Source organism: Eutrigla gurnardus, assembly GCF_963514095.1.
Source record: "Eutrigla gurnardus genome assembly, chromosome: 15".
NCBI lineage: Eukaryota > Metazoa > Chordata > Actinopteri > Perciformes > Triglidae > Eutrigla > Eutrigla gurnardus.
In genome coordinates this window covers 16205089-16227504 of record NC_139938.1, presented here as the reverse complement: position 1 = coordinate 16227504, position 22416 = coordinate 16205089, and the positions used below count along the sequence as shown (strand labels likewise).

Below are 22416 nucleotides of genomic sequence, written 5' to 3'. Positions count from 1 at the left end.
GAGAAAGTTGAGCTCCTTCGCGACGACAGTCTCGCGCCGTGACTTTGGCGCCAACACCTTGAGGAATGGCCGACCTGTACGTGTCCTGCGCGGCGCTGGGGGCCGCGGTGCTCCTCAGCGAGGCGACCCGCCGGGCCGCGGCGCGTCTCTCCCCGGGAGTTTTCTGGATTTACCTGCTGGAGGCGGCGTCCACCTTCCAGCTCTGCTGCTGCACGCATGAGCTCAAGCTGCTGGGTGAGACGGCTCAGCTGGGGCTGCCGGTCGGCCTCACCCTCACCTACGCCATGACGGTCATCCACTTGTCGACGTTCCGGGAGGCGACGTGCAACCCCAGCGGGGCTCTGGAGAGCGTCTTCCGCGGGAAGAGAAGCGGCAGGTCGGCCGCCGTCATCGTAGCCTGCCAGTTCGCGGCCGCGGTCGCCGCGCGGCATTTCGCCGCCTTCGTGTGGTCGCTGGGTCTCTCCGACGTCCACGTCCGGCACCAGAGGTTCGGGTTCAGATGCTTCGACCCCCTCGGCGGGACTCTGCTGGAGGCCGCGGCCGTTGAACTGGGCTGCGCCTTCACGATCCAAGCTGCCGCCACGCACGTCCACATGCTGGGCGAAAAACTTCGCGCTCACTTCGTCGCGGTTGTCATCACCGCGCTGGTTTACGCAGGTGTGTTTGACCACCTGGGGTTTACCTGCCGGGGCTGAAGACTACCACAGCGTGACAAAACGTAGAATATAACAAAAACGTATATAATTATTACACATAAGACAAAGTATTAAAAGTAAATTAAATGGTAAATGACACACTGGAGGGTTGCAAGCAGCCATCATTTTTGATTATTTGATGAATAATCAATGATTTCCTCGATTCAATTAGAGCTTTATTAGCCTACAAAAGTCAGAAACCCTGATGAAAAATGACAATCGAACAGTCCCACAAATGTATTTTTTTATCCAAACCAGCAGTCTAAAACCCTTTTCTAAAAACATTTAATTTACTCCCATGTGAACTGAAACAAACAGCAAGTTCCTGTTGATTTAACAGATTTAAATGTTAAGAGAAGAAAACGGTATGCAAAAACAAAATGTATTCAGTAAAATTAATATTGGCATGTAACAGGGCTGTGAGTAAGTACTAGTACTTGATTAATCAGTCTATTTATTTTTACATCTGTTGTTTAAAACTCCCTTGTGTGCAGGTGGGAGTGTCTCGGGCGCTGTCTTCAACCCCGTCCTGGCCTTCTCCGTCCAGTTCCCCTGCAGCGGCCACACCTACCTGGAGTACTGCTTCGTCTACTGGCTGGGACCGGTTTTAGGTGACGAGCAGACGCTTATTGCCCTCCTAGTTTAGTCATCACCGGTATCGGCCCTGAAAAGCCACATTGGTCGACCCCTAATTCGTACCTTTAAATGTGATTGGTCCACCTTAAGTGTAACCACCTCCTGTGTCGTCCCCTTGGTAACCTCCTTTGTCTCACCAGGCATGGCGAGCTGCATCCTGCTGTTGGAGAAGCTCATCCCCTTCCTCTCTGGGAAGAGCACCGTCAGCTCGGACGTCCAGAAACAGAAGAAGGCACAGTAGCGGCGGCGGCGACCTGGAAGGAAGTCACAACGGTTTTGAGCTTTTATTCCACGTGTCTGGGCGGATAATACCGGTAACACATCCACACCTGTGACGACTACACTCGCTGTTATTGTGTCCCAGACAGGCCCAAGTTATAACAAAGCTTTTGTCTTGAACAGAATGAAGGTGGGTTCAAATTAACACATAAATCTGCTTTGAAGTCACAGAAATGAAGACGTGAATGAATGTAAAGAATCATATAGTTTTTATTTTTGCCGAATGTTTTTCACGTGAATGCCTTTTAAAAAGCACAATATTATATTAGCGCTCCAATGCAACCAGGTGTTACTTGTTTTTTTAACTGTGACTGACTGCGACCATCATAAGCCTGAATCTGATAAATAAGACGGTTGGAAGCACTTTTGGTTGCAAAAGGTGAAAATAATGAAGCGTTGAATGAATTTGGGATGAAGTTCGGGGGTTTCTGTGCACAATTGTTGGTGTTTCCACCAAAATGTTCCTGGGACACTTGACGTGAACGTTGGTGAAATAATTCTTAAGTTCTGTTCAGTCGTTATGTTTTCCTGCATTCTTGGACAAATTCTTAACAACTTGAATACCTCTATGTTTGGATGACAGTGACTCTTTTTGTTTCTTGTATGCTTATTTCAAATAGGAATGTGAACAAATGTGACATTTTCTGACCAGGTTTTGTGTTGTGATTCTAATGCATTTCCAATATCTCGTGTGAAATATTTTGATTAAAAACATCTATTTTAAAAAGCACATTTTATGGTTGCCATTTCTTGTGTTTAGAAATGTTGTTTTATGCTCAATAGCTATAAAGTTATAAAATCAGGTTTGTTCAAATTTATTGAAGATAAAATAAAAGTAGCTTTAATCACTTTAATTGAATCTGTTTTTAACCATAACATGACAGCTAGTTTGGTGATATTGACAGAACTACCAGCGGCAGATTTGGCAGAAAACAGCCCGATCAGACTTAGACTTAGAGACTAAGACTTCTCTTTATTGATCCCTTTGGACTCTGGATTTGGGCCGTTTGTACTTGTTGACCAACAACAGTGGTCCATTTGTTGCTTGGATCAGCTGTTTGTTCCTCGTCATTCGTTTGTTGAAAGTTTAAATGTGGATTCTTCCTTTAAAGTTTAATCGTTGATTCTTTCTTTAAAGTTTAAATGTTGATTCTTCCGTTAAAGTTTAAATGTTGATTCTTCCGTTAAAGTTTAAATGTTGCTTCTCCCGTTAAAGTTTAAATGTTGATTCTTCCGTTAAAGTTTAAATGTTGATTCTTCCGTTAAAGTTTAAATGTTGCTTCTCCCGTTAAAGCTAAAATGTTGATTCTTCCTTAAAAACCCAGTTTTGCTTAGTGGAGCACTTACACCAGCGGATGCCATAAACAAAACCAAAATACGTCGACCAGGCCTGCCTGGTACTTTGGCCTGCATGGATCCGTTACACAACCTGACCTCGGTGACCCCGCCCCCCCCCCCCCCCCCCCCCTTTACACTCATGTGACACAAACACATAACGAAAGTGCAGATAACATTCAGCTCTTTAACAACGTGATGAACAGAAGACTGATCGCTAATGAACAGGAAAACTCAATACATGCTGCGTTAGTGCTTCACTCAACAAGCATTCAAATCTTAACTTTAAAAGAGTCAATATAAGTATTAATATGTAATCATGCGTAGCTCATCATGAGTGAGCGGGTTTTAAATGGTAATACTACAACTCAGAAATGCTCCATTACAAGTACAAATACTGCATTTATGAGAAACTACAAAGGTATTATCAGCCAAATGTTTTTGAAGTACCAATTCCAGAGTGCATTCTAATACTCAAGTAAAATACAGATACTTGTGTTCAAAAATACTCATTCTGATTCAACTTCAGACTCTAAAAATGAGGATATTTCTACTGGCTCTTTATTTTTTACATCGATAATCCCCCTCAAATGCATTTAAACTAAAGTAACAAACTGGTTTTGAAAATGTGAGGAATAGAAAGTACAGATATTTGTTTTAAAATGTCGGGAGGAAAAGTAAAAAGTTGCCAGAAAAGTACAAATACCCGAAAATTCTACTTAAGTACGGTAAATATTTGTTCTTCGTTACTTCCAACCTGAGTAAAAGTACTAACACCAGACTGTGAAAATACTACTTTCAAAAGCTTACTTAAGTAAAAGTATCATCAGCTAAATGTATTGAGATCTCCATGGTATTGTTGCGTGAACCTCGCAGCTCTCAAAAGTCAAGTTTTCATGAGCTCAGAAACTTACCGTTCCTTTCCTCCGTCCTGTTTGAGCCAATAATCCGATCTCATCTCACCGTCAACGCCTTCAATTTCTGTGGTAAAAAACAAACAATTTAGAAGTAATCGGGTGTTCAGTTCTCTTTAAAGATGTTTTTTAGCATAGCATGTTATCATGAAGCCGTTAGCATTTAGCTCAAAGCAGACCATCATCCTTCCACAAATGTTAGCATGCTAACATGCTAAACTAAGACACTGATATAAATATAAGATAATAAGTGACATACACCCTAAACTTGTTTGGACTTCTTAACGTTGCATAAATATATTCAAATATTAAGTCATAAAAAGCAACGTCGTTGAGTGCAAGTTAGCATGCTAACGTTAGCAAATCAGCGTGATAACCCATTAAACTAAGAAAGTGAAAATACATTTAAAATTATGTAAAATAACTGACAAATACGTATTCTGCTAACACCGTCAGTACTTGTTTACTTATAAATGTTACGAATCAGCAATGTCATCGTATGTTAGCATGCTAACACACAACTAATATGGTGAAAGTACATTTGAAATATTAACATTAAATTAAACGTAAACTTATTAATTGAACTGTATTTACCTACATCGCTGTCAGTTCAAGGACACATGAATATACGGTATTACAATTGCATTGTGTCACATTAGCTTTTACCTCAAAGATGGTTTACGCCTGTTTTAATTCTAAGTCTAATTTAAAAAAAGCATTTCTTAGACGTAAAACATTCGTAATACATTTGTATTAACGGCAGTCGACATTTCATCTCACATAACGCAGAGCAGCAACGATGAGGCTCGAAAACCATTTTATTATGACAAAATGTACAAGATCAGGTTCATATGAAATAACAGTAAAGTTAACAAAAAAGGGAAGGAGCAGACGAAACACCAACAACCAGTCTACGAGCATCTATACACAGTGGCAGGGCGTCTTCCTCCCAGCTTCATCATGAGGTAAATAGGAAACTGTTAACACTTCAGTTATTGGCACCGACTGTCTCCGTTAATCCCATCGCAGCCTTTATTATATGTAATTCACTCCTCTCTTCTAGGTCTTGCAACAGGTCATTTCATATTTAATACATCCTCCTCATCTGTGGAGGATTTTAAAAACGGTTACATACAAGCATCCACATTCCTTTAAGTCCAACTCAACCCACCAGAACACACACACACTTATGACATTTGTAGAATTGGGTTTCTATATTCTGTCCTGCTAATCTAAAAGCTAATTTTTCCGTGTCCCTGTGAGCAATGCGAGTTTCGTCTTGGAAGTCGTGTTTTAGCCTTTTGGCAATATCAAAACGGTTTGATAAATAGTGGTTTTTCCTTTGTGAAGACCATGCTGAGACTAATTTACAAACTATTTTACAAACAGGCTTCATTTCCTCTCTTAAATCAGATTCGACTGTCCTAGATTATTTCCTATAATCCCCCCCTCCCCCGAGCTTCTGTAACATGCCGTTAGTAGGTCAGTGCATGCTTGCCGATGCAGTTTCACTGCAGAACGATGAGATGCCGTGGCGTCGACGTCACTTGTCCTTCAGCACTGAAGGAGATCCTTAAAAACATGCCAAAGTTTCTGGTTTTGTTACAAAAAACCCAAAACTCTTGTGCCAATATTACTTCCCTACAAAAGAAAAACTATAAGAAACTCATGCAATCCCAAAGAATTGCCCGATATATTTTTCAATGATCAAAAAAATGCCTCTAAATATATTACAGCGAGAAAAACCTACAGATATACACAGACTGGTTCCAGCAGAGGTCAGTGGAGTCATTGGTTGTTTTTTTCTGTCCATTTCCCTCAAAAAAACTGCATCCTGACTCATCACTGTGAAAAACTCATTATTCCACTAAGTTGGTTATTTTCACAATGTTGTGTTGAGGTCTTAAAAGCCAACTGCGTCAACTCAGATCGTGAAATTAAAAGAACGTGAACAGAAATGGGGGAAGATCGGGAAACCAAAAAGAAAGACGTTTTGGAGTTTAGTGTTATTTTAGTTCACAAAGCCGCAGCTGCAGGTTTTGGAACCTTCTAAGAAGGACAATGTACAAATAAAAAATAAGACACTTTACATTTTGCTCAGAGTCAAAAACAAATAAAAAGTTTAGATATACAAAAAATACATTATTAAAAAAATGAATGTAATAAGTGGAAACTAAACTAGAGTTTAGGATTAGGAGGGCCGAGTTTTACGTCAGATTCTTTGAGCATGACGTTCGTTCGTGGAAACAAATCAGAGGGTTCACACGTATACTGATGGCATCGCACATAGTTAAAATAATTATATATGTATACAATATACAAAAGCTACTATAGCGTTCGTCAAAAAGGTTCAAAAGGGAGGACCGACGACGAAGGTTGGTCAACTAGTCGTTAGTCTAGAAGGTTATTATTTGACAAGAATATAAATAGTCTCATCTAAAGCTTTCACAAATAATGTTTAGAAATAAAAGAAGAGTTTGAAGCAAAGGTTTGACACTTTGGGAAACGTGCTTATTTAAGATGCCGCTCTCGTGAATCTACACAAACTTAGCACAAACACTGGAAACAGCCGAAAGGTCACCAATCATCATGTTATATCTCATCTGTTAAATCTGGACCAAAACTGAAGTGTAAAAAACACAATTTGCTGTTTTTAAATTGAACAAACGTGACGGCTATCATGACCTTCAGTATAAAATTACTTTAAATGCAGCTCATTTGTGTTTCCATTCAAGATCTGATTTATCAACAGAATGGAATAGTCCATGCTAGCTACTGTTAGCGTAGCGACGCCCAATCACAGCAGCTCGGAGCCGCTCCCTTGTGGCTACGCTAAGCTAACCGGCTTCATATCTGCGGTACAGATGTGAGAGCGGCATCGATCGATACCTGAAGGCAAAAGCATCAGCACTTCTTTCTTTTTTTCCTCTCCAAAATGTCAAACCATTCCTTCACGGGTTAAAATGGAACAGCATGATTACTTTTTCTAAAAGATGTCCAGAACTTCAAATCGATTACGGAATGACTTATTTTACTCTCTGAAAAGTCCCAGGTGCTTAGCATTAAAATACAAAGTATTTTACCATTTTCTACACTTTAAGCAATTCAATTTGCCATCAATGAAGACAAGGAGATCAAATTTGAAGAAATCTCAGATGTAACAAATCAATAAAATCGTTTAAAAAAAACATGATGTGTGAGGAGAAATGAGTGACCTGTGACCTTAGAGGAAGGAGGTGGTTTTGGCAGTGGAGCTGGATGTTGTGGTGATTATTACCAAACAAATGAGAGTCGGAGGTTTGGTGGCCCGATCCCAGAGGGACAGCATCAGACTGGAACAGGGATCCAGTTCCAGGTCCAGATGACACGTGTAAAAACGACGACAAGGAAGTGTTGGTGTGGGAGGGAATAATAAAGTTAAGCAATATAAAAATACAATACCACAAAAAATGAAACGGTACAACATTTTTTTTTTTTTTTTTTTTTTTTTACAAATCTTCGTTATTGCAGACGTAATCCACTAGGTCTGTGACTCCTAACAGGTCATCTTCGTCTTCGTCCTGCGGCGCCATCTCCTGGCCGGTCTGCCCGTTTGGTGCCACGCCGGGAGCCGGTGTGGCGTTTTTGGGTGTCTCCGGATGGGGGGTGAGGTCTGGAGCGGTGGTGGCGGGCTGGCTGACGAGGCCCTCCAGGCCCTTTATCTGTCCGTTGGTGGGTGGCAGCTCCGCCGCATTGCAGCCCACTTGGTTCGGTCCCTTTGAATCCTCGTCCACTTTTTCAGCTGCCTTCTTCTCCTTCTGTTTCTCCTGTGCATCCTTCTTCTCCTCCTCCTCCTGCTCCTGCTCCTCCTCCTCCTCATCATCGTCCGAGTCGATGCGGTTCACGCGTTTGCGAACGGGACGGTCCTCCTCCGACGATTCGTCCGAGTCGTCGTCTGAGTCGTCGTCTTCGGAGGCTCTCCTGCGCTTGAGTGCGAGGCGACGGTGCCGCTGCCGGGAATCTTCCTCCGAGGAGTTGGCTCTCCTCTTCACCCTCCGATCCCTCGACTCCTCCTCGGAGCCTTTGGAGGAACTCGCTGTGAAGACAAAAACAACACAAGCCTTTAGCTGCCTGTCGTTCTGCCTCCTCAAACACTCAACCGTTTTATGCAAATTAGATCATTGTCGAAATATAATATTCCATCACCGGTGATAGAAATATGACCTCATCTTGTCCATTTCCTAACATTTGCCTCAATGGAAATAACATATTGCTGTATAACCGTGGCACAAACAAACTCCTTTATATATGGCCACAGATATTTGATATGTGCTGAACATGGGTAAAACAAATTCAACTTTTTAAATGTAGTATTGTACAGTACCACCTGCGTGCCAAATTATTACGTTTCTGCTGAAAAAAAATAAATAAATAAATAAAAACAAGCTACAGTGTGCCGAACTAAAACACTTATCGACTCATCCAGTTCAGCACAGATGCATCAAGATGATCTTCATGTCGCTGTCCATGGTGCTGAACACGCTACATGAGTTTGGACATCGTGGATTAAATACAGGCTTGTTTTGTAAAAAGAATGACGACCGATTAGAAGTGACATTAAAGAGAAGCTGAACGCCGACTGACCCTCGCTGTCGGAGCTGTCCAGGCGGCTCCTGGGTTTCATCTTGGCCCGGTTGGTTTCTGCCTGGGAGCCTTCGGACTCGGACGTCTCGTGGTAGTTCACCTGCTTCTTTTGACTCCGCCGAGACCGCCGTCGACTCATATCCAGATCGCTGTCGCTGTACTCGCTGGAGCCTTCAGTCGCTGTTTGCACAGAGATAATAATAAGCTGGAGTGAGGAAGACCTGAAGACACTGTATTGCATAAGACACCATGTGAAAGACTGCAAAGATGAACTATTTTCATCAATGTTTTGCTTATTTGTTGATAAAAAAATGTTTTAAACTGTCCATTATAAGTGCAAAGCGCTCAAGATAGCTTTGTCTATTTTTACATTTACAATATTAATTTCACAATAGACATTTTGCACTTTCTTTAAACATGAAAAAACAAATTCTGTTGATAAATAATTGTTTGATTTTGTGTTAAGTTCATAAAAAGTGGCATTAAGTAAATAGCAAAACAATTTGGTAGTTATGATGTTATGTTATGACCAGGACTGAAAGGGGAAAATAAATATAATTGTATGGTGTTTTAAGGACATCAGACATGTTTTCTTGTTGTTAAAGGGATACACAGGGATATAAAGCACATTAAGGTTCATGTATGCTGATAAGACGACATCTCTTCTGCAAGCTTGAAAAAAAAAGCAATAGAAGAGAAGGTATTAATAATATATAATCATATATACCCATTTCCTCTTCATCTTCCTCGTCCGTTTCCTCCTCTTCGTCGTCCGAGTATCCTCTCGGTCTTCGCCGCTTCCTGGAGCTTTTCCGTCGTTTCACCGGCTGCCGGCGCCGTGAAGAAGGCCGCTTCTTCCCGCTGCTGCCACTGTTGTTAGACTCCGCCTCCGATTCGGCGTCAGAGTCGTTTTCTGACACGACAAACTCTTCTTCCGAGCTGAAATGCACAAGTGTGAATGTTTGATTTGACAGAGTTTGGTGTTTATTTGAGTGCCAAAATGGAGTTCAAAGGTCAGCTCTCTACCTTTCAGAGATGCGAAACTCATCCTCACTCTCCTCCTCGTCCACCGTGCTGTCGCTGTCCAGGTCGTTCAGCCGCCGGCGTTTCTTCCTGCGCAGGCCGGCGGGCGGGGGAGGCGGGCGGCCGTTCTCCTTGCCCTCATCGGCTTGAAGGATGGTGGACATATCCTTCCCTCTGAGCCCCGTGATGTTGGCCATGTCTTTACCCCGACCAGCTCCTGTGAAAATCATCATTGTTTTCAAAATGTAGAGCGACAGCCGCTTTGAAATCATCCTCTAAAAAGTAAGAGCTCATCGTCGTACCTCCGCCCTCGGCCTCTTTGATGTCTTCCTCTATCGCCTCCTCGATCGCCTCGTCGAATTCATCAAATCTGTTAAATTAACATCAAACAGCCAAGAATTCAATGTTATACTACATCCATTATATATATTACCACTTCTAGTACACTTAAAAAAAAAAAAAAAAAAGACCTGTAGCTGATGGATTTCTTCGTCCTCGTCGACCTCCGACCCCAGCTCTTACTTCGCTTTGGTTCCTTCTTCTCTTTGATGATAATCTCGGGCTTTTCCTCCTCCACATCCCCCTGTTGACGAGTTCATTGTTTAAATACGAACGGGTGAACGTACATCGTTAATCTCCCAGCGTGTACTTACGGAGGGCGTGATGATGTTTTCAAGACTGATTCCAACATAAATGAGACGCTCCTTTCTGGAGGAGAAACACAAGAGGAAAGCCTTTCAGTGTCAGTGCTTAAATGGAATAAACTCTACTTGTTATTACAATAATCAGCATGTGTTTTTGTGCCAGGGCTGCAAAGCTTTTACTGTGAAGGAGCTGATATTTCACAGTAAAAGCTGTGCTGTTATGTAAATTTGCTTTAAGATACATAGGAACTAAATGTTCACCTTCTCTCGGCCCGCTCCTTCTTTTTCAAAGCAGCGTCGAGGTTTAGGAGCTGCTCCTCTAGTTTCTCACAGAGCAGCTTCTGCAGAGGGGGGGGTCAACGAGGGGAAAACGTGTTTATTCATTTCAATAACCATCTTTGAGATGTGGCGCTCTGACGGTACGTACGTGGTGACAGGGCGGACAGAACCATTCCCCGTCTGGGATGATCATAAGCGGAGGCCGGAGGCAGGCGGTGTGGTAGCCGCTGTCGCACGAATCACACAGCAAGATCTGGAATGGAGACGCCAAAGATCAGTCACCAAAAGTTACCGAACTTTACCAACACATGAAACTGATGCTTTCTAAAAAAACTGTATCCCGGGCAAACAAAACAAGACATTTGAAGACGTCACTTTGGGAAACTGTGACAGATATTGTTCACTATTGTCTGACATTTTATAATCAATGAATAAAATAATAAGATCATCTGAAGGCTGAAAGATAATTGGGAAAAGCTGGTTTAGCGAAGGTTTAGTGAATACTGGGATACGAGATGCCTGGATAACGCTGCACAGGAATGTTTAAGAAATGTTTTGCTGCCGTTTCCTTCGTCTACGTACCAGCTCGGGGTGATTTGGAAGCCCACAGTGCTTGCAGGGGTCGTCGTTTGGAGGTAGGTCGTCGTCGGTGGACGTAGAGGAGTCTGAGCTTCTTCTCTCTCTGTTGCGATTCCGCCGCTTCCTGCTTCGCTCGATCTTGTAGTCTTCATCGCTGTCGTCCTCGCTCTCCTCCTCCTCCTCCTCGCTGGACTCCTCCTCGCTGTTGTCCTCGTCGTCGGAGCCTTTCTTTTTACGCCGCGTCCTCGTGTTGGACCACCGAACCCTCCGTCGCTTTCTCCCCTAGAAACAAAACAACGTGTTCAGCTCAGGAAATCCTACATTTTTTAATTAATATGTGTTTTCTTCTTCTTCTAGGGGGCCTATTGGTGTCGGTTCAAAAAGCTAACATACATATCGACTACAGCTGTCTGAAGTTTGGAGGGGGAAAATGAAAACCATAATAACCATAGTAACTCATAATTCTACAGCACCAGACACACACATCAGCGTTTGGTTTTCCAACATATCTTCCCAAAACAGTGGTGATTTTGGACAAAGATCATGAATTGATGAAACATTGATTGCTGACTGGCGTCACAAACACATTCAACACTTAGATTGGATTGTCCCATTGGCCTGCAGGTAAACAGCTAATAAATCAAATACACTGACTGCCCTTCATGAAGAGATGTTAGAGAAAGTGCACCCGTGTTAGCAGGCTTACCTTAGATTTGGGCTGACCCTCCTGATCAGGCTTTTTCTCTCTGGGTTTCCTTTGAACAGCTTTCACCTCCTCCACTTCCTCCTCCTCCTCGTCTTTTTCCTTCTCCTCCTTGTCGTCCTCGAGCGTCTCTCCTGGCAGAGCGGTCTGTGGTTTCTCCAGCTTCCTGTCATGGATGTCCACCACTTTGGCTGTTGGTCTGGAGATCCTGGGCGACCTTCGGAGAGACCTTCCCGTGTTGGTATCGGACTCGGAGTCCGCCGGTCTCTCCTCTCTCTTGAGCTGGGCTTTCCTTCGGTGGCCTCGGGGCTTGATTGTTCGACAGGAAGTCAGAGTTTCCCTGATGTTCCTTTTTCTTGCTGCAGAGTCCTCTTTAACACTTTTGCCTTTACTTTCCCCGTCGGTGGGCGTTTCGGTATCCGGTTCTTTGCCTGGGTGGCCGGCGTTGTCTGTTTCACCGGAGGCTTTTCCATCAGGCTCGTCGCTCACCTTTTGGTGTCCAGATTTCTCCTTTTTGGTTGAGGCTTCATCTTCCTCATGAGCATGTTTCTCACCCTTTGTTTCATCAAGCTTTGAGATTTTATCTGCCGTGGAATCCTCTTTATTTTCGCTCACTTGACACAGGTGTTTCTCACTTTCATTTTTACCCTTTTCCTTGACAGCGTCCTTATTCTGGTCCACGTCTGCATCCTTATTTTTGTCTACATCAGCGTCTTTTTTCTTCTCCAAGTCTGTGTCTTTTACCTTGTCCTCATCATTTATCTTATCTGCGTCCTTATTCTGGTCCACGTCGGCGTCCTTTTTCTTATCCGCCTCCTTTGTCTTATCTGCATCCTTATTCTTGTCCACATCTGCATCCTTATTCTTGTCGGCATCCCTTTTCTTGTCGACATCCCTTTTCTTATCCCCCTCTTTTGTCTTATCTGCATCCTTATTCTTGTCCACATCTGCATCCTTTATCTTGTCTGCGTCTTTTGTCTTGTGTGCGTCCTTTTTCTTGTCTGAGTCTGCGTCCTTTATCTTGTTGGCATCCTTTTTCTTGTCCATGTCTGTTTTCTTGTCTGTGTCCTTTATCTCATCTGCGTCTTTTTTCTTGTTCACATCTTCTTTCTTGTCCATGTCTGCATCTTGTATCTTGTTTGCATCCTTAATCTTGCTTGCATCTGCATCCTTTTTCTTGTCTGCATCCTTTATCTTGTTCAGGTCTGCGTCTTTTTTCTTGTCCATGTCTGTGTCCTTTATCTCGCCGTCGTTCTTTTTCTTGTTTGCGTCCTTTTTCTTGTTCGGGTCTGCGTCCTTTATCTTGTCTGAGTCTGTTTTCTTGTCTGCATCCTTTATCTTGTCCGAATCTGTTTTCTTGTCTGCATCCTTTATCTTGTCCGAATCTGTTTTCTTGTCTGCGTCCTTTATCTTGTCCGAGTCTGTTTTCTTGTCTGCGTCCTTTATCTTGTCTGAGTCTGTTTTCTTGTCTGCGTCCTTTTTCTTGTCTGTGTCTGTTTTCTTGTCTGCGTCTGTTTTCTTGTATGAGTCTGCTTCCTTTCTCTTGTCTGAGTCCTTTTTCTTGTCTGTGTCTGTTTTCTTGTCTGTGTCTGTTTTCTTGTCTGCATCCTTTATCTTGTCTGTGTCTGTGTTCTTGTGTGAGTCTGCGTCCTTTATCTTGTCTGTGTCTGTTTTCCTGTCTGCGTCCTTTTTCTCATCTGTGTCTGTTTTCTTGTCTGCGTCCTTTATCTTGTCTGTGTCTGTTTTCTTGTGTGAGTCTGCGTCCTTTTTCTTGTCTGTGTCTGTTTTCTTGTCTGCGTCCTTTATCTTGTCTGTGTCTGTTTTCTTGTGTGAGTCTGCGTCCTTTTTCTTGTCTGTGTCTGTTTTCTTGTCTGTGTCTGTTTTCTTGTCTGCGTCCTTTATCTTGTCTGTGTCTGTTTTCTTGTGTGAGTCTGCGTCCTTTTTCTTGTCTGTGTCTGTTTTCTTGTCTGCGTCCTTTATCTTGTCTGTGTCCGTTTTCTTGTGTGAGTCTGCTTCCTTTATCTTGTCTGCGTCCTTTTTCTTGTCTGTGTCTGTTTTCTTGTGTGAGTCTGCGTCCTTTATCTTGTCTGCGTCCTTTTTCTTGTCTGTGTCTGTTTTCTTGTCTGCGTCCTTTTTCTTGTCTGTGTCTGTTTTCTTGTGTGAGTCTGCATCCTTTATCTTGTCTGCGTCCTTTTTCTTGTCTGAGTCTGCGTCCTTTTTCTTGTCTGCGTCCTTTTTCTTGTCCAAGTCTGCGTCCTTCATCTTGTCTGAGGCCGTTTTCTTGTCTGCGTCTTTTTTCTTGTCCATGTCCTTTTTCTCATCAGCGTCTTTTTTCTTGTGCACGTCCTTTATGTTGTCCCCGTCTGCGTCCTTTATCTTGTCTGTGTGGTTTTTCTTTTCCTTGTCGGCATCCCTTTTACCTTCTGATGGACGCTCCGTCTCGGTTTTCTTGGGCTTTTCTTCAGACACCTTTTCCTGTCCCGTGTTTGGTCTTTCAGGTTTTCTAACAGTTTCTTTGGAGATGTTTGTCTCAACGTGGCTGGACGGTTCATCTCTCCCCACAGATGCTTCCTGCGTTGTCTTACTAACCAAGTTAAACTCTGTTGTGTCTTCCTCTCGTCGCTTCGTCAGATCGGGTTTAACAGCCACCACGGGCTCGGGCGCAGAGTCTGCCATCTTGGAAACACATATCGTACCGTCGTCACAGTCGGTCTTCTTCACATCTTCAGGCTTTTTTGTGTTCTCTATTTTTTCAGCGTTGGTCTCAGAGGCTGCACCGTCTTTCTCTGGCTTCCTCTCTACACCTTTGGCAAGATGCTTCTCCACAGGTTGACATGATTTATCTAGCTTCTTAATAACGGAAGACTCCAAGCTCTCTTCAGTGGACGTTACTGGTCTGTCTGCCTTTTTAATGACGTTAGGACTCCGTGTGGCTCCTTGGGCCTCTGTACGATCACTGTCTTTGAGTGTTTCTGCCTTTTTAATGACAGACGGTGATGCAGCGTTTTCAGGGCCAGCACATTTCTTTGCAGAATATTTGTCTCGACACTCTATTGTTTTGATGACTCCCGTTTGATTTGTCAGCACTGATTTTTCCTTTTCCTCTGCGTTGGGCTCAAGCGCTGCTTTCTTGTTGCGTCCGCTCATTTCTGTACTCGTCCTGGCTGTTAGGCTTTCTGAGTTTTCTGCTTTTTCAGTCTTACTCGACTCTGAATCTTTTGACTCAACTTCTTTGGACATGCATTTCTCTGACTCGGCAGTTGTTAATGTTTTATCAGTTTTCTTTAACGTCTTTTCTACTGTATAAGACTCTTTCATTGCTGCTGGTTCTTTTATTTTTTCATGCTCTTCATGAATAGAGGGTTTCTCTGGTGCAGCATCTTTAGGTGATGGCGCCGGTTCCTTTGGAGACCTGTGTGCTTCTTTCTTTTCTTCTGATGCAGTGGTTTCCATTTCTACCTGCACATCTAGATTTGTATTGCCGGAGTCTGCTTTATGCGATGTGACTCCCTCTGTGACCTTCTTTGCACTGCATGCTGCAGCCTTTTTATCTTTGGCATCCTCCTTGTCTGTGGACGAAGACACCTTTTCTCTCGTTTCTACAGATCTACCTGGTTCACTCGTCTGCTCTTTGCCGACGGCGGCGCCTTTTAGTGAGTCAAGGGAGAGACTCTGTAGGCCTTTTTCTGATGCTGCAGGCTGAACTTCACCGTTAACATGATCGTTTACACTCTGCACCGTCTTCGCCTGCTCAGGAGTCGAGTCGGCTTTAGGGGCCGAGTCAGCTTTAGGGGCCGAGTCGGCTTTAGGGGCCGAGTCGGCTTTCGGAGTCGAGTCGGCTTTCGGAGTCGAGTCGACTTTGGGGGTCGAGTCGGCTTTGGGGGTCGAGTCTGCTTTGGGGGTCGAGTCTGCTTTGGGAGTCGAGTCGACTTTAGGGGTCGAGTCGACTTTAGGGGCCGAGTCGGCTTTCGGAGTCGAGTCGGCTTTGGGGGCCAAGTCGGCTTTAGGGGTCGAGTCGACTTTAGGGGCCGAGTCGGCTTTCGGAGTCGAGTCGGCTTTGGGGGCCGAGTCGGCTTTGGGGGTCGAGTCGGCTTTAGGAGTCGAGTCGGCTTTAGGGGTGGAGTCGGCTTTAGGAGTCGAGTCGGCTTTAGGGGCGGAGTCGGCTTTAGGAGTCGAGTCGGCTTTAGGAGCTTCCTTCACCTCAGAAACAGACGGGTTTTGCACTATGATGCTACTATGTTTTTCGAAGTCTTCACTAAATTTCATTCCCCTCTTCTTCAGCGGGATTTTGGCCTGCTGGTCGTTCTTCAGAGCTTGTTGAATCTCCTCCGCGCTGCTCTTCTTGACCTCATCTCCCTTCTCCGTCTTCACTGATAGACTCGGCGTCTCGGCGGTGGCTTCACTTGTTGCTGTGCTTGTTTTCGGGTCCGACACCTCCATCGGCTCTTCTTTGATGCTCTGGGCTTTTGAACCGCTACAAAGATCTGCTGCAGATTTCTCCGAATTGAGCTCTGCTTCGCCTTCAATGGTGCCATTCAGAGAGGATTTCGCCTCGGAAGCTTCTGATTTTAAGTCGTCTTTCGGCGTTACTTTGTCGCTGTCCTCCGTCTTTGGCGAGACTGGACCAGCGGCCTTCGGGGAGACTATTTTGTCTTCGTCTGATGTGTCCTCAATCTTTTTAACTTCACCTGACATTAAATATAAAAGAAAAGATCAGATGACTGTTTAATAATATAGAAAGGAATGTTTATTTGGATTCAGTATTTGGTGCCACATGATGGCCGGGTAGTAAAGGACTGCACTATTCAGCTCAATGACTGGCAGAAGTATAGTGGTGAAGTGCCTCCACTTGTTTTGGTGGTTGTATTGGTTCTTTTCAATATAATCATGCTATAAGCCACTCGGCTCGTGGTGCTCAAAGTGCCAAAAAATACTCAAGCTTGTTGTTACTTTTTCAGTATTCATCGTGCAGCCCTGCAAATTAAAAATGCAAACTGAAACAAGTAATTCAAAAGTGGAAGCTTTGCTCTTACCTTCTTCTGTTTTGGTTTCCAGATCTTTTTTTAACAACTCCGGGTCAATTTGTGTCTTCAGCAGAGCCACAACCTCAGCCAAGTCGTTTCTATCTCTACAGGAGGAAAAGACAGGAGAAATATAACCGCTTCCTTTTCAATAATAACAAACACAGGACCCCCTCATTTAAAACACAATGTAGTTCAATCAAACATCACTTTTGTGTGCTTACTTGACGATGCACTTCCATGTCGAACCGTCCAAGTCGTCCTGTTCCTCCAGGTAAAGGCGCACGTTGTCGTCCTGGTCCAGCTGGAACCAGTACATCTGGCCGTCCTTGTCCCGGCCGATCGGCTGCAGACGCATCTTGTCTGGGTCCTCTTCGTTGATGGCCGTTTTAAACTTAACATTTTCATCAAACTGGCACTCACACAAATACTGGAGAAAGGAAAAAAAACACAAAAACATTGTTGCTGATGAAGACTGAAGGATTCAGAGGTTTTCTGCTGGTTTCGGGTTGTGTAAATGAAAATAAAAACATTTGACACATGAGAAAAAGCCAGTTTCAGTAGGACTGTAATTCAAATAAATGTATAAAATAATACAATAACACAAGAGATGTGAAAGGGGCTTTTCGGTTTTCCTGTTTGAGCAAACAAGTACCAAAATGTTCCTGTGAAACAAATATTGAATACTCATAATTCTCTTGTTTTTTTCCCCAATACAAATAATTCATATTAAGGTTCATATTTCTTGAAATCTGGTCTTTGCTTGACTTTAAATGCAAAAATCACTTAGCTTTTGGTGTGAACGCACATTCAGAAGAAAAACTTACTTTAAGTATCCCCGTCTTGCACTCCGTCTGCAGCTCCTTGTATCCTTTTTCTTCGAGTTCCCAAGCCCACGTCGCGTTGAACTCCTGACATACCTGCGAGGAAAGTTAGAACAAAGTGAGATGATGTCAGAAATGGACTGTGAAACAGCTTTGTCGTCATTAAAACATTTCATTTTAATCAACACATTTCTCGCTGACTCGGCAGTCAGAACTAAATATAAACTGGGTTTTAATGGATGGTTTGATGGTCTCAATGTGGTGAAATGGTACTTTTCCAATGGTTGTAAAGCAGCACAAATCAATATTTTTCATAGTAATAAAAAGAACCATGTGACTAATGTGACACGGAAGGCATCGCCAACAAAATAAAATAAAGAGAAGCTGCTCCTACGTAGATATGAAGGACTCATTCCAACGGAAACAAATCATTCTTAGGTTCAGGTGATTAAACACGAATGATAACATAGTGATTCTATTTCTGCTGATAAATGCTCAGAAATTCTGCACACTGGCCCTTTAAACTTATCAGGTGACAAACTTCGGACATAATCTGTTCAAAATGGAACTTTGGGGGGGAAAACAAAAAAATAATCATACATGTAATACGAGTAAATAAATAAATAAAAGTTATTGATTTACCTTCACTAGATATTTCTCCCATCTGTCCGCCGACACTGACTTGCCGATTTTCCTCAGCAACTTGACATGAAGATCAACCAGCAGCTTTGGGACTAAGGAGTCATCAGAAAGACAACAACGATAAATAGACAATACATCATTACACACAGTTTATTACAGGGGATGCAGAAAAAGACAGCGACAGACAATCAAATATAGTCTCTGTTGTTACTGATTTAAAGTGATTTAAACATTGGTTTTCAGCCCAGGCACACACATGATCATTACTCTGCACCATTTCAGAGTTTGCAGTATTAATACGACAGGTTTGCATATCAACAATAGAAAGCTATAGGGTTTTTTTTCTCATTTTGAAATACTGATTTCAAGTGTAGCATCCATGAAAATAATGCCGTAGGAAGGTAGATCCATACAATCAACAATTCTAAAATTAAATATAATTTTAAAAGATGATGTTTAAGTTCAATTTGAACAGCAGACGTCAACATGAGACAAAGTGAGAAACACTTGTAAATAAATAGTTGATATAATATAATAAGCAGCACAAACAGAAGTAGAACCACTTTGCATGAAGAGTAACCAAATACACACCAGAAAACGTACAAATGTAACAACTGTGCCTTTCATCGTTACTAAATGCAAAGCCAGAACATTATTTAATAAAAGGAATGTGACTTAAACTCCACAAAAGCTGATTAAGTATATTATTAATCATTAACTAAATGCCTCATTTTAGTTTGGCTTTATTTTGACAGCGTCCACCGGAAGTGGTGTCCGCCGCGGGCGGCTTGACGGAAGCTGAGCGAACCCACTTCATAGCAAAATATTTTAACTGTAAATAAAGTGCACAATCGCGCACCCGTGACAGACGTTGACCTCTCCGCGGGTCGACGAGCAACACCGACGACGCGTCGCACGAACCGTGTCCGTCTTCCGCCCCTCGCCACCGCGGTGGCCACATATTAATGCCCGTGATACAGGCGGCGGATAAAGGCTGCCTGGGAGAAAAATTAAGCCCTATTCAAAAGCTAAAAAGTGAGAGAAAACCTCGACCGATTCGGTGGGCTTGCACTCGCACCATCAGTTAATCGCCCCTGGGCACATTTTCCACTTCGAGAAACGGCTCCGAGATGCGGTCGACTCGCACTGGCGTGAACGCGCAGGACAGAAAACCACACAATAACACACAACTAGCTAACGTAGCTGCTAGCCCGCTAGCACGGTATCACTAGCTGTGAATGGTTGGAAGTCGCTCCTCCTCCAGCCGCTAGCAACGGGGTGTTTTTGCCGCCTTACCCGAGGATGTGTCCTGCAGATATCTCTCCAGCTGGGGGAAGGTGAGCTCCGGTAAGTCCAGCAACGCTCCGTAGCGCTCCAGGAAGGAGCAAATCACGGCGTAATTTGGACACAAACCGGGGGAAGAACTCGCCGTTGCCGCCGAAGCAGCCATCTTTTCCACACCAGTGTCAAGCCAGCCGGAATGCAATGTAGTACTTCCGGTGTTAACAAAATAAAGCGTTGATAATAATTTTGTTTCGAAGTCGCAGAACTGAATTAACTGTATCTCTTCAATAATAATGTTTTTTTTTTTTTTTTAATCTACCATCGTCTAGGTTGGTAGATATTAAGATTCATTGTGTTTCTAAGCAGTTTGCTATTTTAAATTTATAATGTTAGATCTTGGAAAAGTGGGGTGATTTAACTATTTTAACAGTTATGAAACAGCCTTTTTGTTCAAAGAAGAAAACATTTTTCACAATAAGGAACTGGCGGATATAGACAATAAAGTTTAAGTGATGAAGAATATGGTTTTCTTCGTGGTGACTGACTGAATTCTGGTGGGATTTTTTCTTGTTTATTCTGGAAATAAACGAAAAGAGACCAGATGTGAAGCTAGCCGCAATGAGCTACACTAAAACCGGAAGCACGGCAATATTTATTTCAAATTAAAGCAGTAAAGTGTGTTTTGTGGGGGACAAAACGTTGCGAGGGACCTATATACAATTAGTAACGATAGAGGATACCTACCACATATGATTTAATACATTTGTAGAATTTCTTCTATTTGTTTTGTGTTCTTATGGAACAACACTGAAATTAAATATTTTACCTTACCAAATACGCAACAAAACAAACATTATATATATATATATATATATATATATATATATATATATATATATATATATATAATGCATTTTTATTTGCAATTCATTTGCAAAAAAATTTACTTAGTTTTCTTCAAGAACCTCATATTCCTCCAAATCAACACGTGTTTTACTTTAAAAGTTCTGCCAGGAAGTGGCGCTTTTAATTACATGGAAATTGACGACGTCCCGCTGTCAACGTAAACAAACGAGATCATCGTTTTAACGATGCGTTCATGGTCCCCAGTTCATTTAATAATCAACCTGAAGTAATCATTCATACTAACCTGCGCTCCCTTGCTTTAAAAAAATTAATTTGAAATCAATATGGATCCTTTTTTCTTTTATCTGCAATGCTTTTTAATTGACCCAACAACCTATACACTCAAAGCCAGGGGTGGAGGAAGTACAGCAAACAGTACTACATTGTGAAAAAAGTATGAATTAAAATGATGTATCATCAGGAAAATTAAATTTTCTATGCTGGATTATTACGACTCATGCATTAATGCATAAACAGGATTTCCATGTTATGGTTGGTTGAGGTGGAGCTGCTTTTTTTTTAAACCATTCAGTACTTATTGTCGGGTTGATGAGTAATTAATGCCATCAGATAAACACCCTGAAGAAGAAAAGTACATTATCGTTTAAGATGCAGTGGAGTAGAAACCCTCATATCAAATACCTAAAATGTTGTACTCAGACAGTAAATGTACTTTATTAAACTCATTTAACTCATTATACAGGGCTGCCTCAGTCAGAGTTGTTGTTGCGTTCACGTTTTTGCTGCCCCCATGTGGCCAAAGCAGGGGTCTCACTCTAAGTCAAGTGTCAGATTCCTGACTTTTTCCTGGGGGGGGGGGGGGGGACGGACACATGGACACACACACACGGACACACACACACACACACCAGAAAGCAGAGACAGCAGGGTGGTAAGGTTTCATTTAAGCTATCTTTATTTCACATTTATTTGTACACAATAAATACAGTTAAACATGGCTGGTGCGTGAATGTGACACTCAGCCTCGGCAGAGCTTCCGTTGTAAAATGTGGGCCGTTACTGAATTTCAGATCCAGACTTTAACATGAGTCACGCCCAGCAGCGAGTTAACAACAACTCCTCTACTGGGGGAAAAAGAGACGTCAGTCTGATGACTATATATATATATATATATATATATATATGTGTTTTATTCCAATACAACAGGGTAAATGCAAACTTCAAAAATAAGTTTGATGTCATTCAGATCTCAAGGAGATCAACGAGAACACAGCAACATGGCTGACAGATATCTCTTTTTTTCTTTGATCGAATTGAACTAGAACGGTTTAATTTTTTAATAACCTAATCTAAAAACCAAACAAAAAAAAACATAAAAAAGCTGCGCTGTTATTAGTACAGATATCCATCTCCAAGCTCTCTGTAAACTATCGGTATTTCAAACAATACGATCAGAAGGTCATATCTCAATCTCAATCAAAGACACTACAAAAGGCTACTTAAGGCTAAATAACGCAAGATAAAAAGAAAAGTATTCATACCAATATAGCTGGTAAACAAATCGTCAAACAGGAAATATTCAACAACGTAGTATCCACAATACTGAAAAGGAATAAGAAGACATCAAAAAGTGCTTCACTATGACGTATACATGTTTTTGTTTTTTAATGAATTAAATGGACAGCTAGCAGCTCGGATGGTTCCCTCCTTGAAAATAAAGTTTAAACTGCACATTACCTCAGTGTAAACTGTCACCTGCACCGCCTCCTCAATAAACCACACTGGCCAAATATGGAAGCTCAAGTCTGCCAATTAAATAAAAAATAATAAAGATGAAAATAAAAACTTTCTTGAAATAATGGCAAAGTTACGACGGTGTTTTAGGGCATTGTTGGTAAAAAAAAAAAATTTGCGGATTAAATTTTGAGAATATTTCTCATTACAATGACACACACAGGGTCGTTGTTTTTTTTTAATCCCATTGACGGAAATGGGCTTCCATAGGCTAAAATTAGTGTCATGATAACATTTCTAGATCTTTATTTTACAACACGAGAAAAAACAAAAA

At 42.3% G+C, this 22416-nt stretch overlaps 2 protein-coding genes across 2 annotated transcripts; one reads left to right on the top strand and one right to left on the bottom strand.

Moving 5' to 3' along the window:
• LOC311025647 (aquaporin-11-like) lies at positions 1–2333 on the top strand. Its single transcript, XM_084028658.1, has 3 exons — positions 1–657; positions 1190–1306; positions 1472–2333. The coding sequence occupies exons 1-3, from the start codon at positions 66–68 to the stop codon at positions 1570–1572; spliced, it is 810 nt and encodes a 269-aa protein (XP_083884784.1). The 5' UTR covers positions 1–65; the 3' UTR covers positions 1573–2333.
• Positions 2334–4659: 2326 nt separating this feature from the next.
• On the bottom strand, positions 4660–19662 carry rsf1b.1 (remodeling and spacing factor 1b, tandem duplicate 1). The gene is made up of 16 exons (XM_084029864.1): positions 19494–19662; positions 18198–18289; positions 17559–17651; positions 16956–17161; positions 16744–16838; positions 11714–16398; positions 11011–11289; positions 10577–10681; positions 10411–10490; positions 10159–10213; positions 9976–10088; positions 9808–9875; positions 9509–9722; positions 9210–9421; positions 8483–8662; positions 4660–7934 (listed from the first exon to the last, which is right to left on the bottom strand). Exons 1-16 carry the CDS (start codon positions 19645–19647, stop codon positions 7348–7350), a joined length of 7218 nt encoding a protein of 2405 aa, XP_083885990.1. The 5' UTR covers positions 19648–19662; the 3' UTR covers positions 4660–7347.
• Between the last annotated feature and the right edge of the window lie 2754 nt (positions 19663–22416).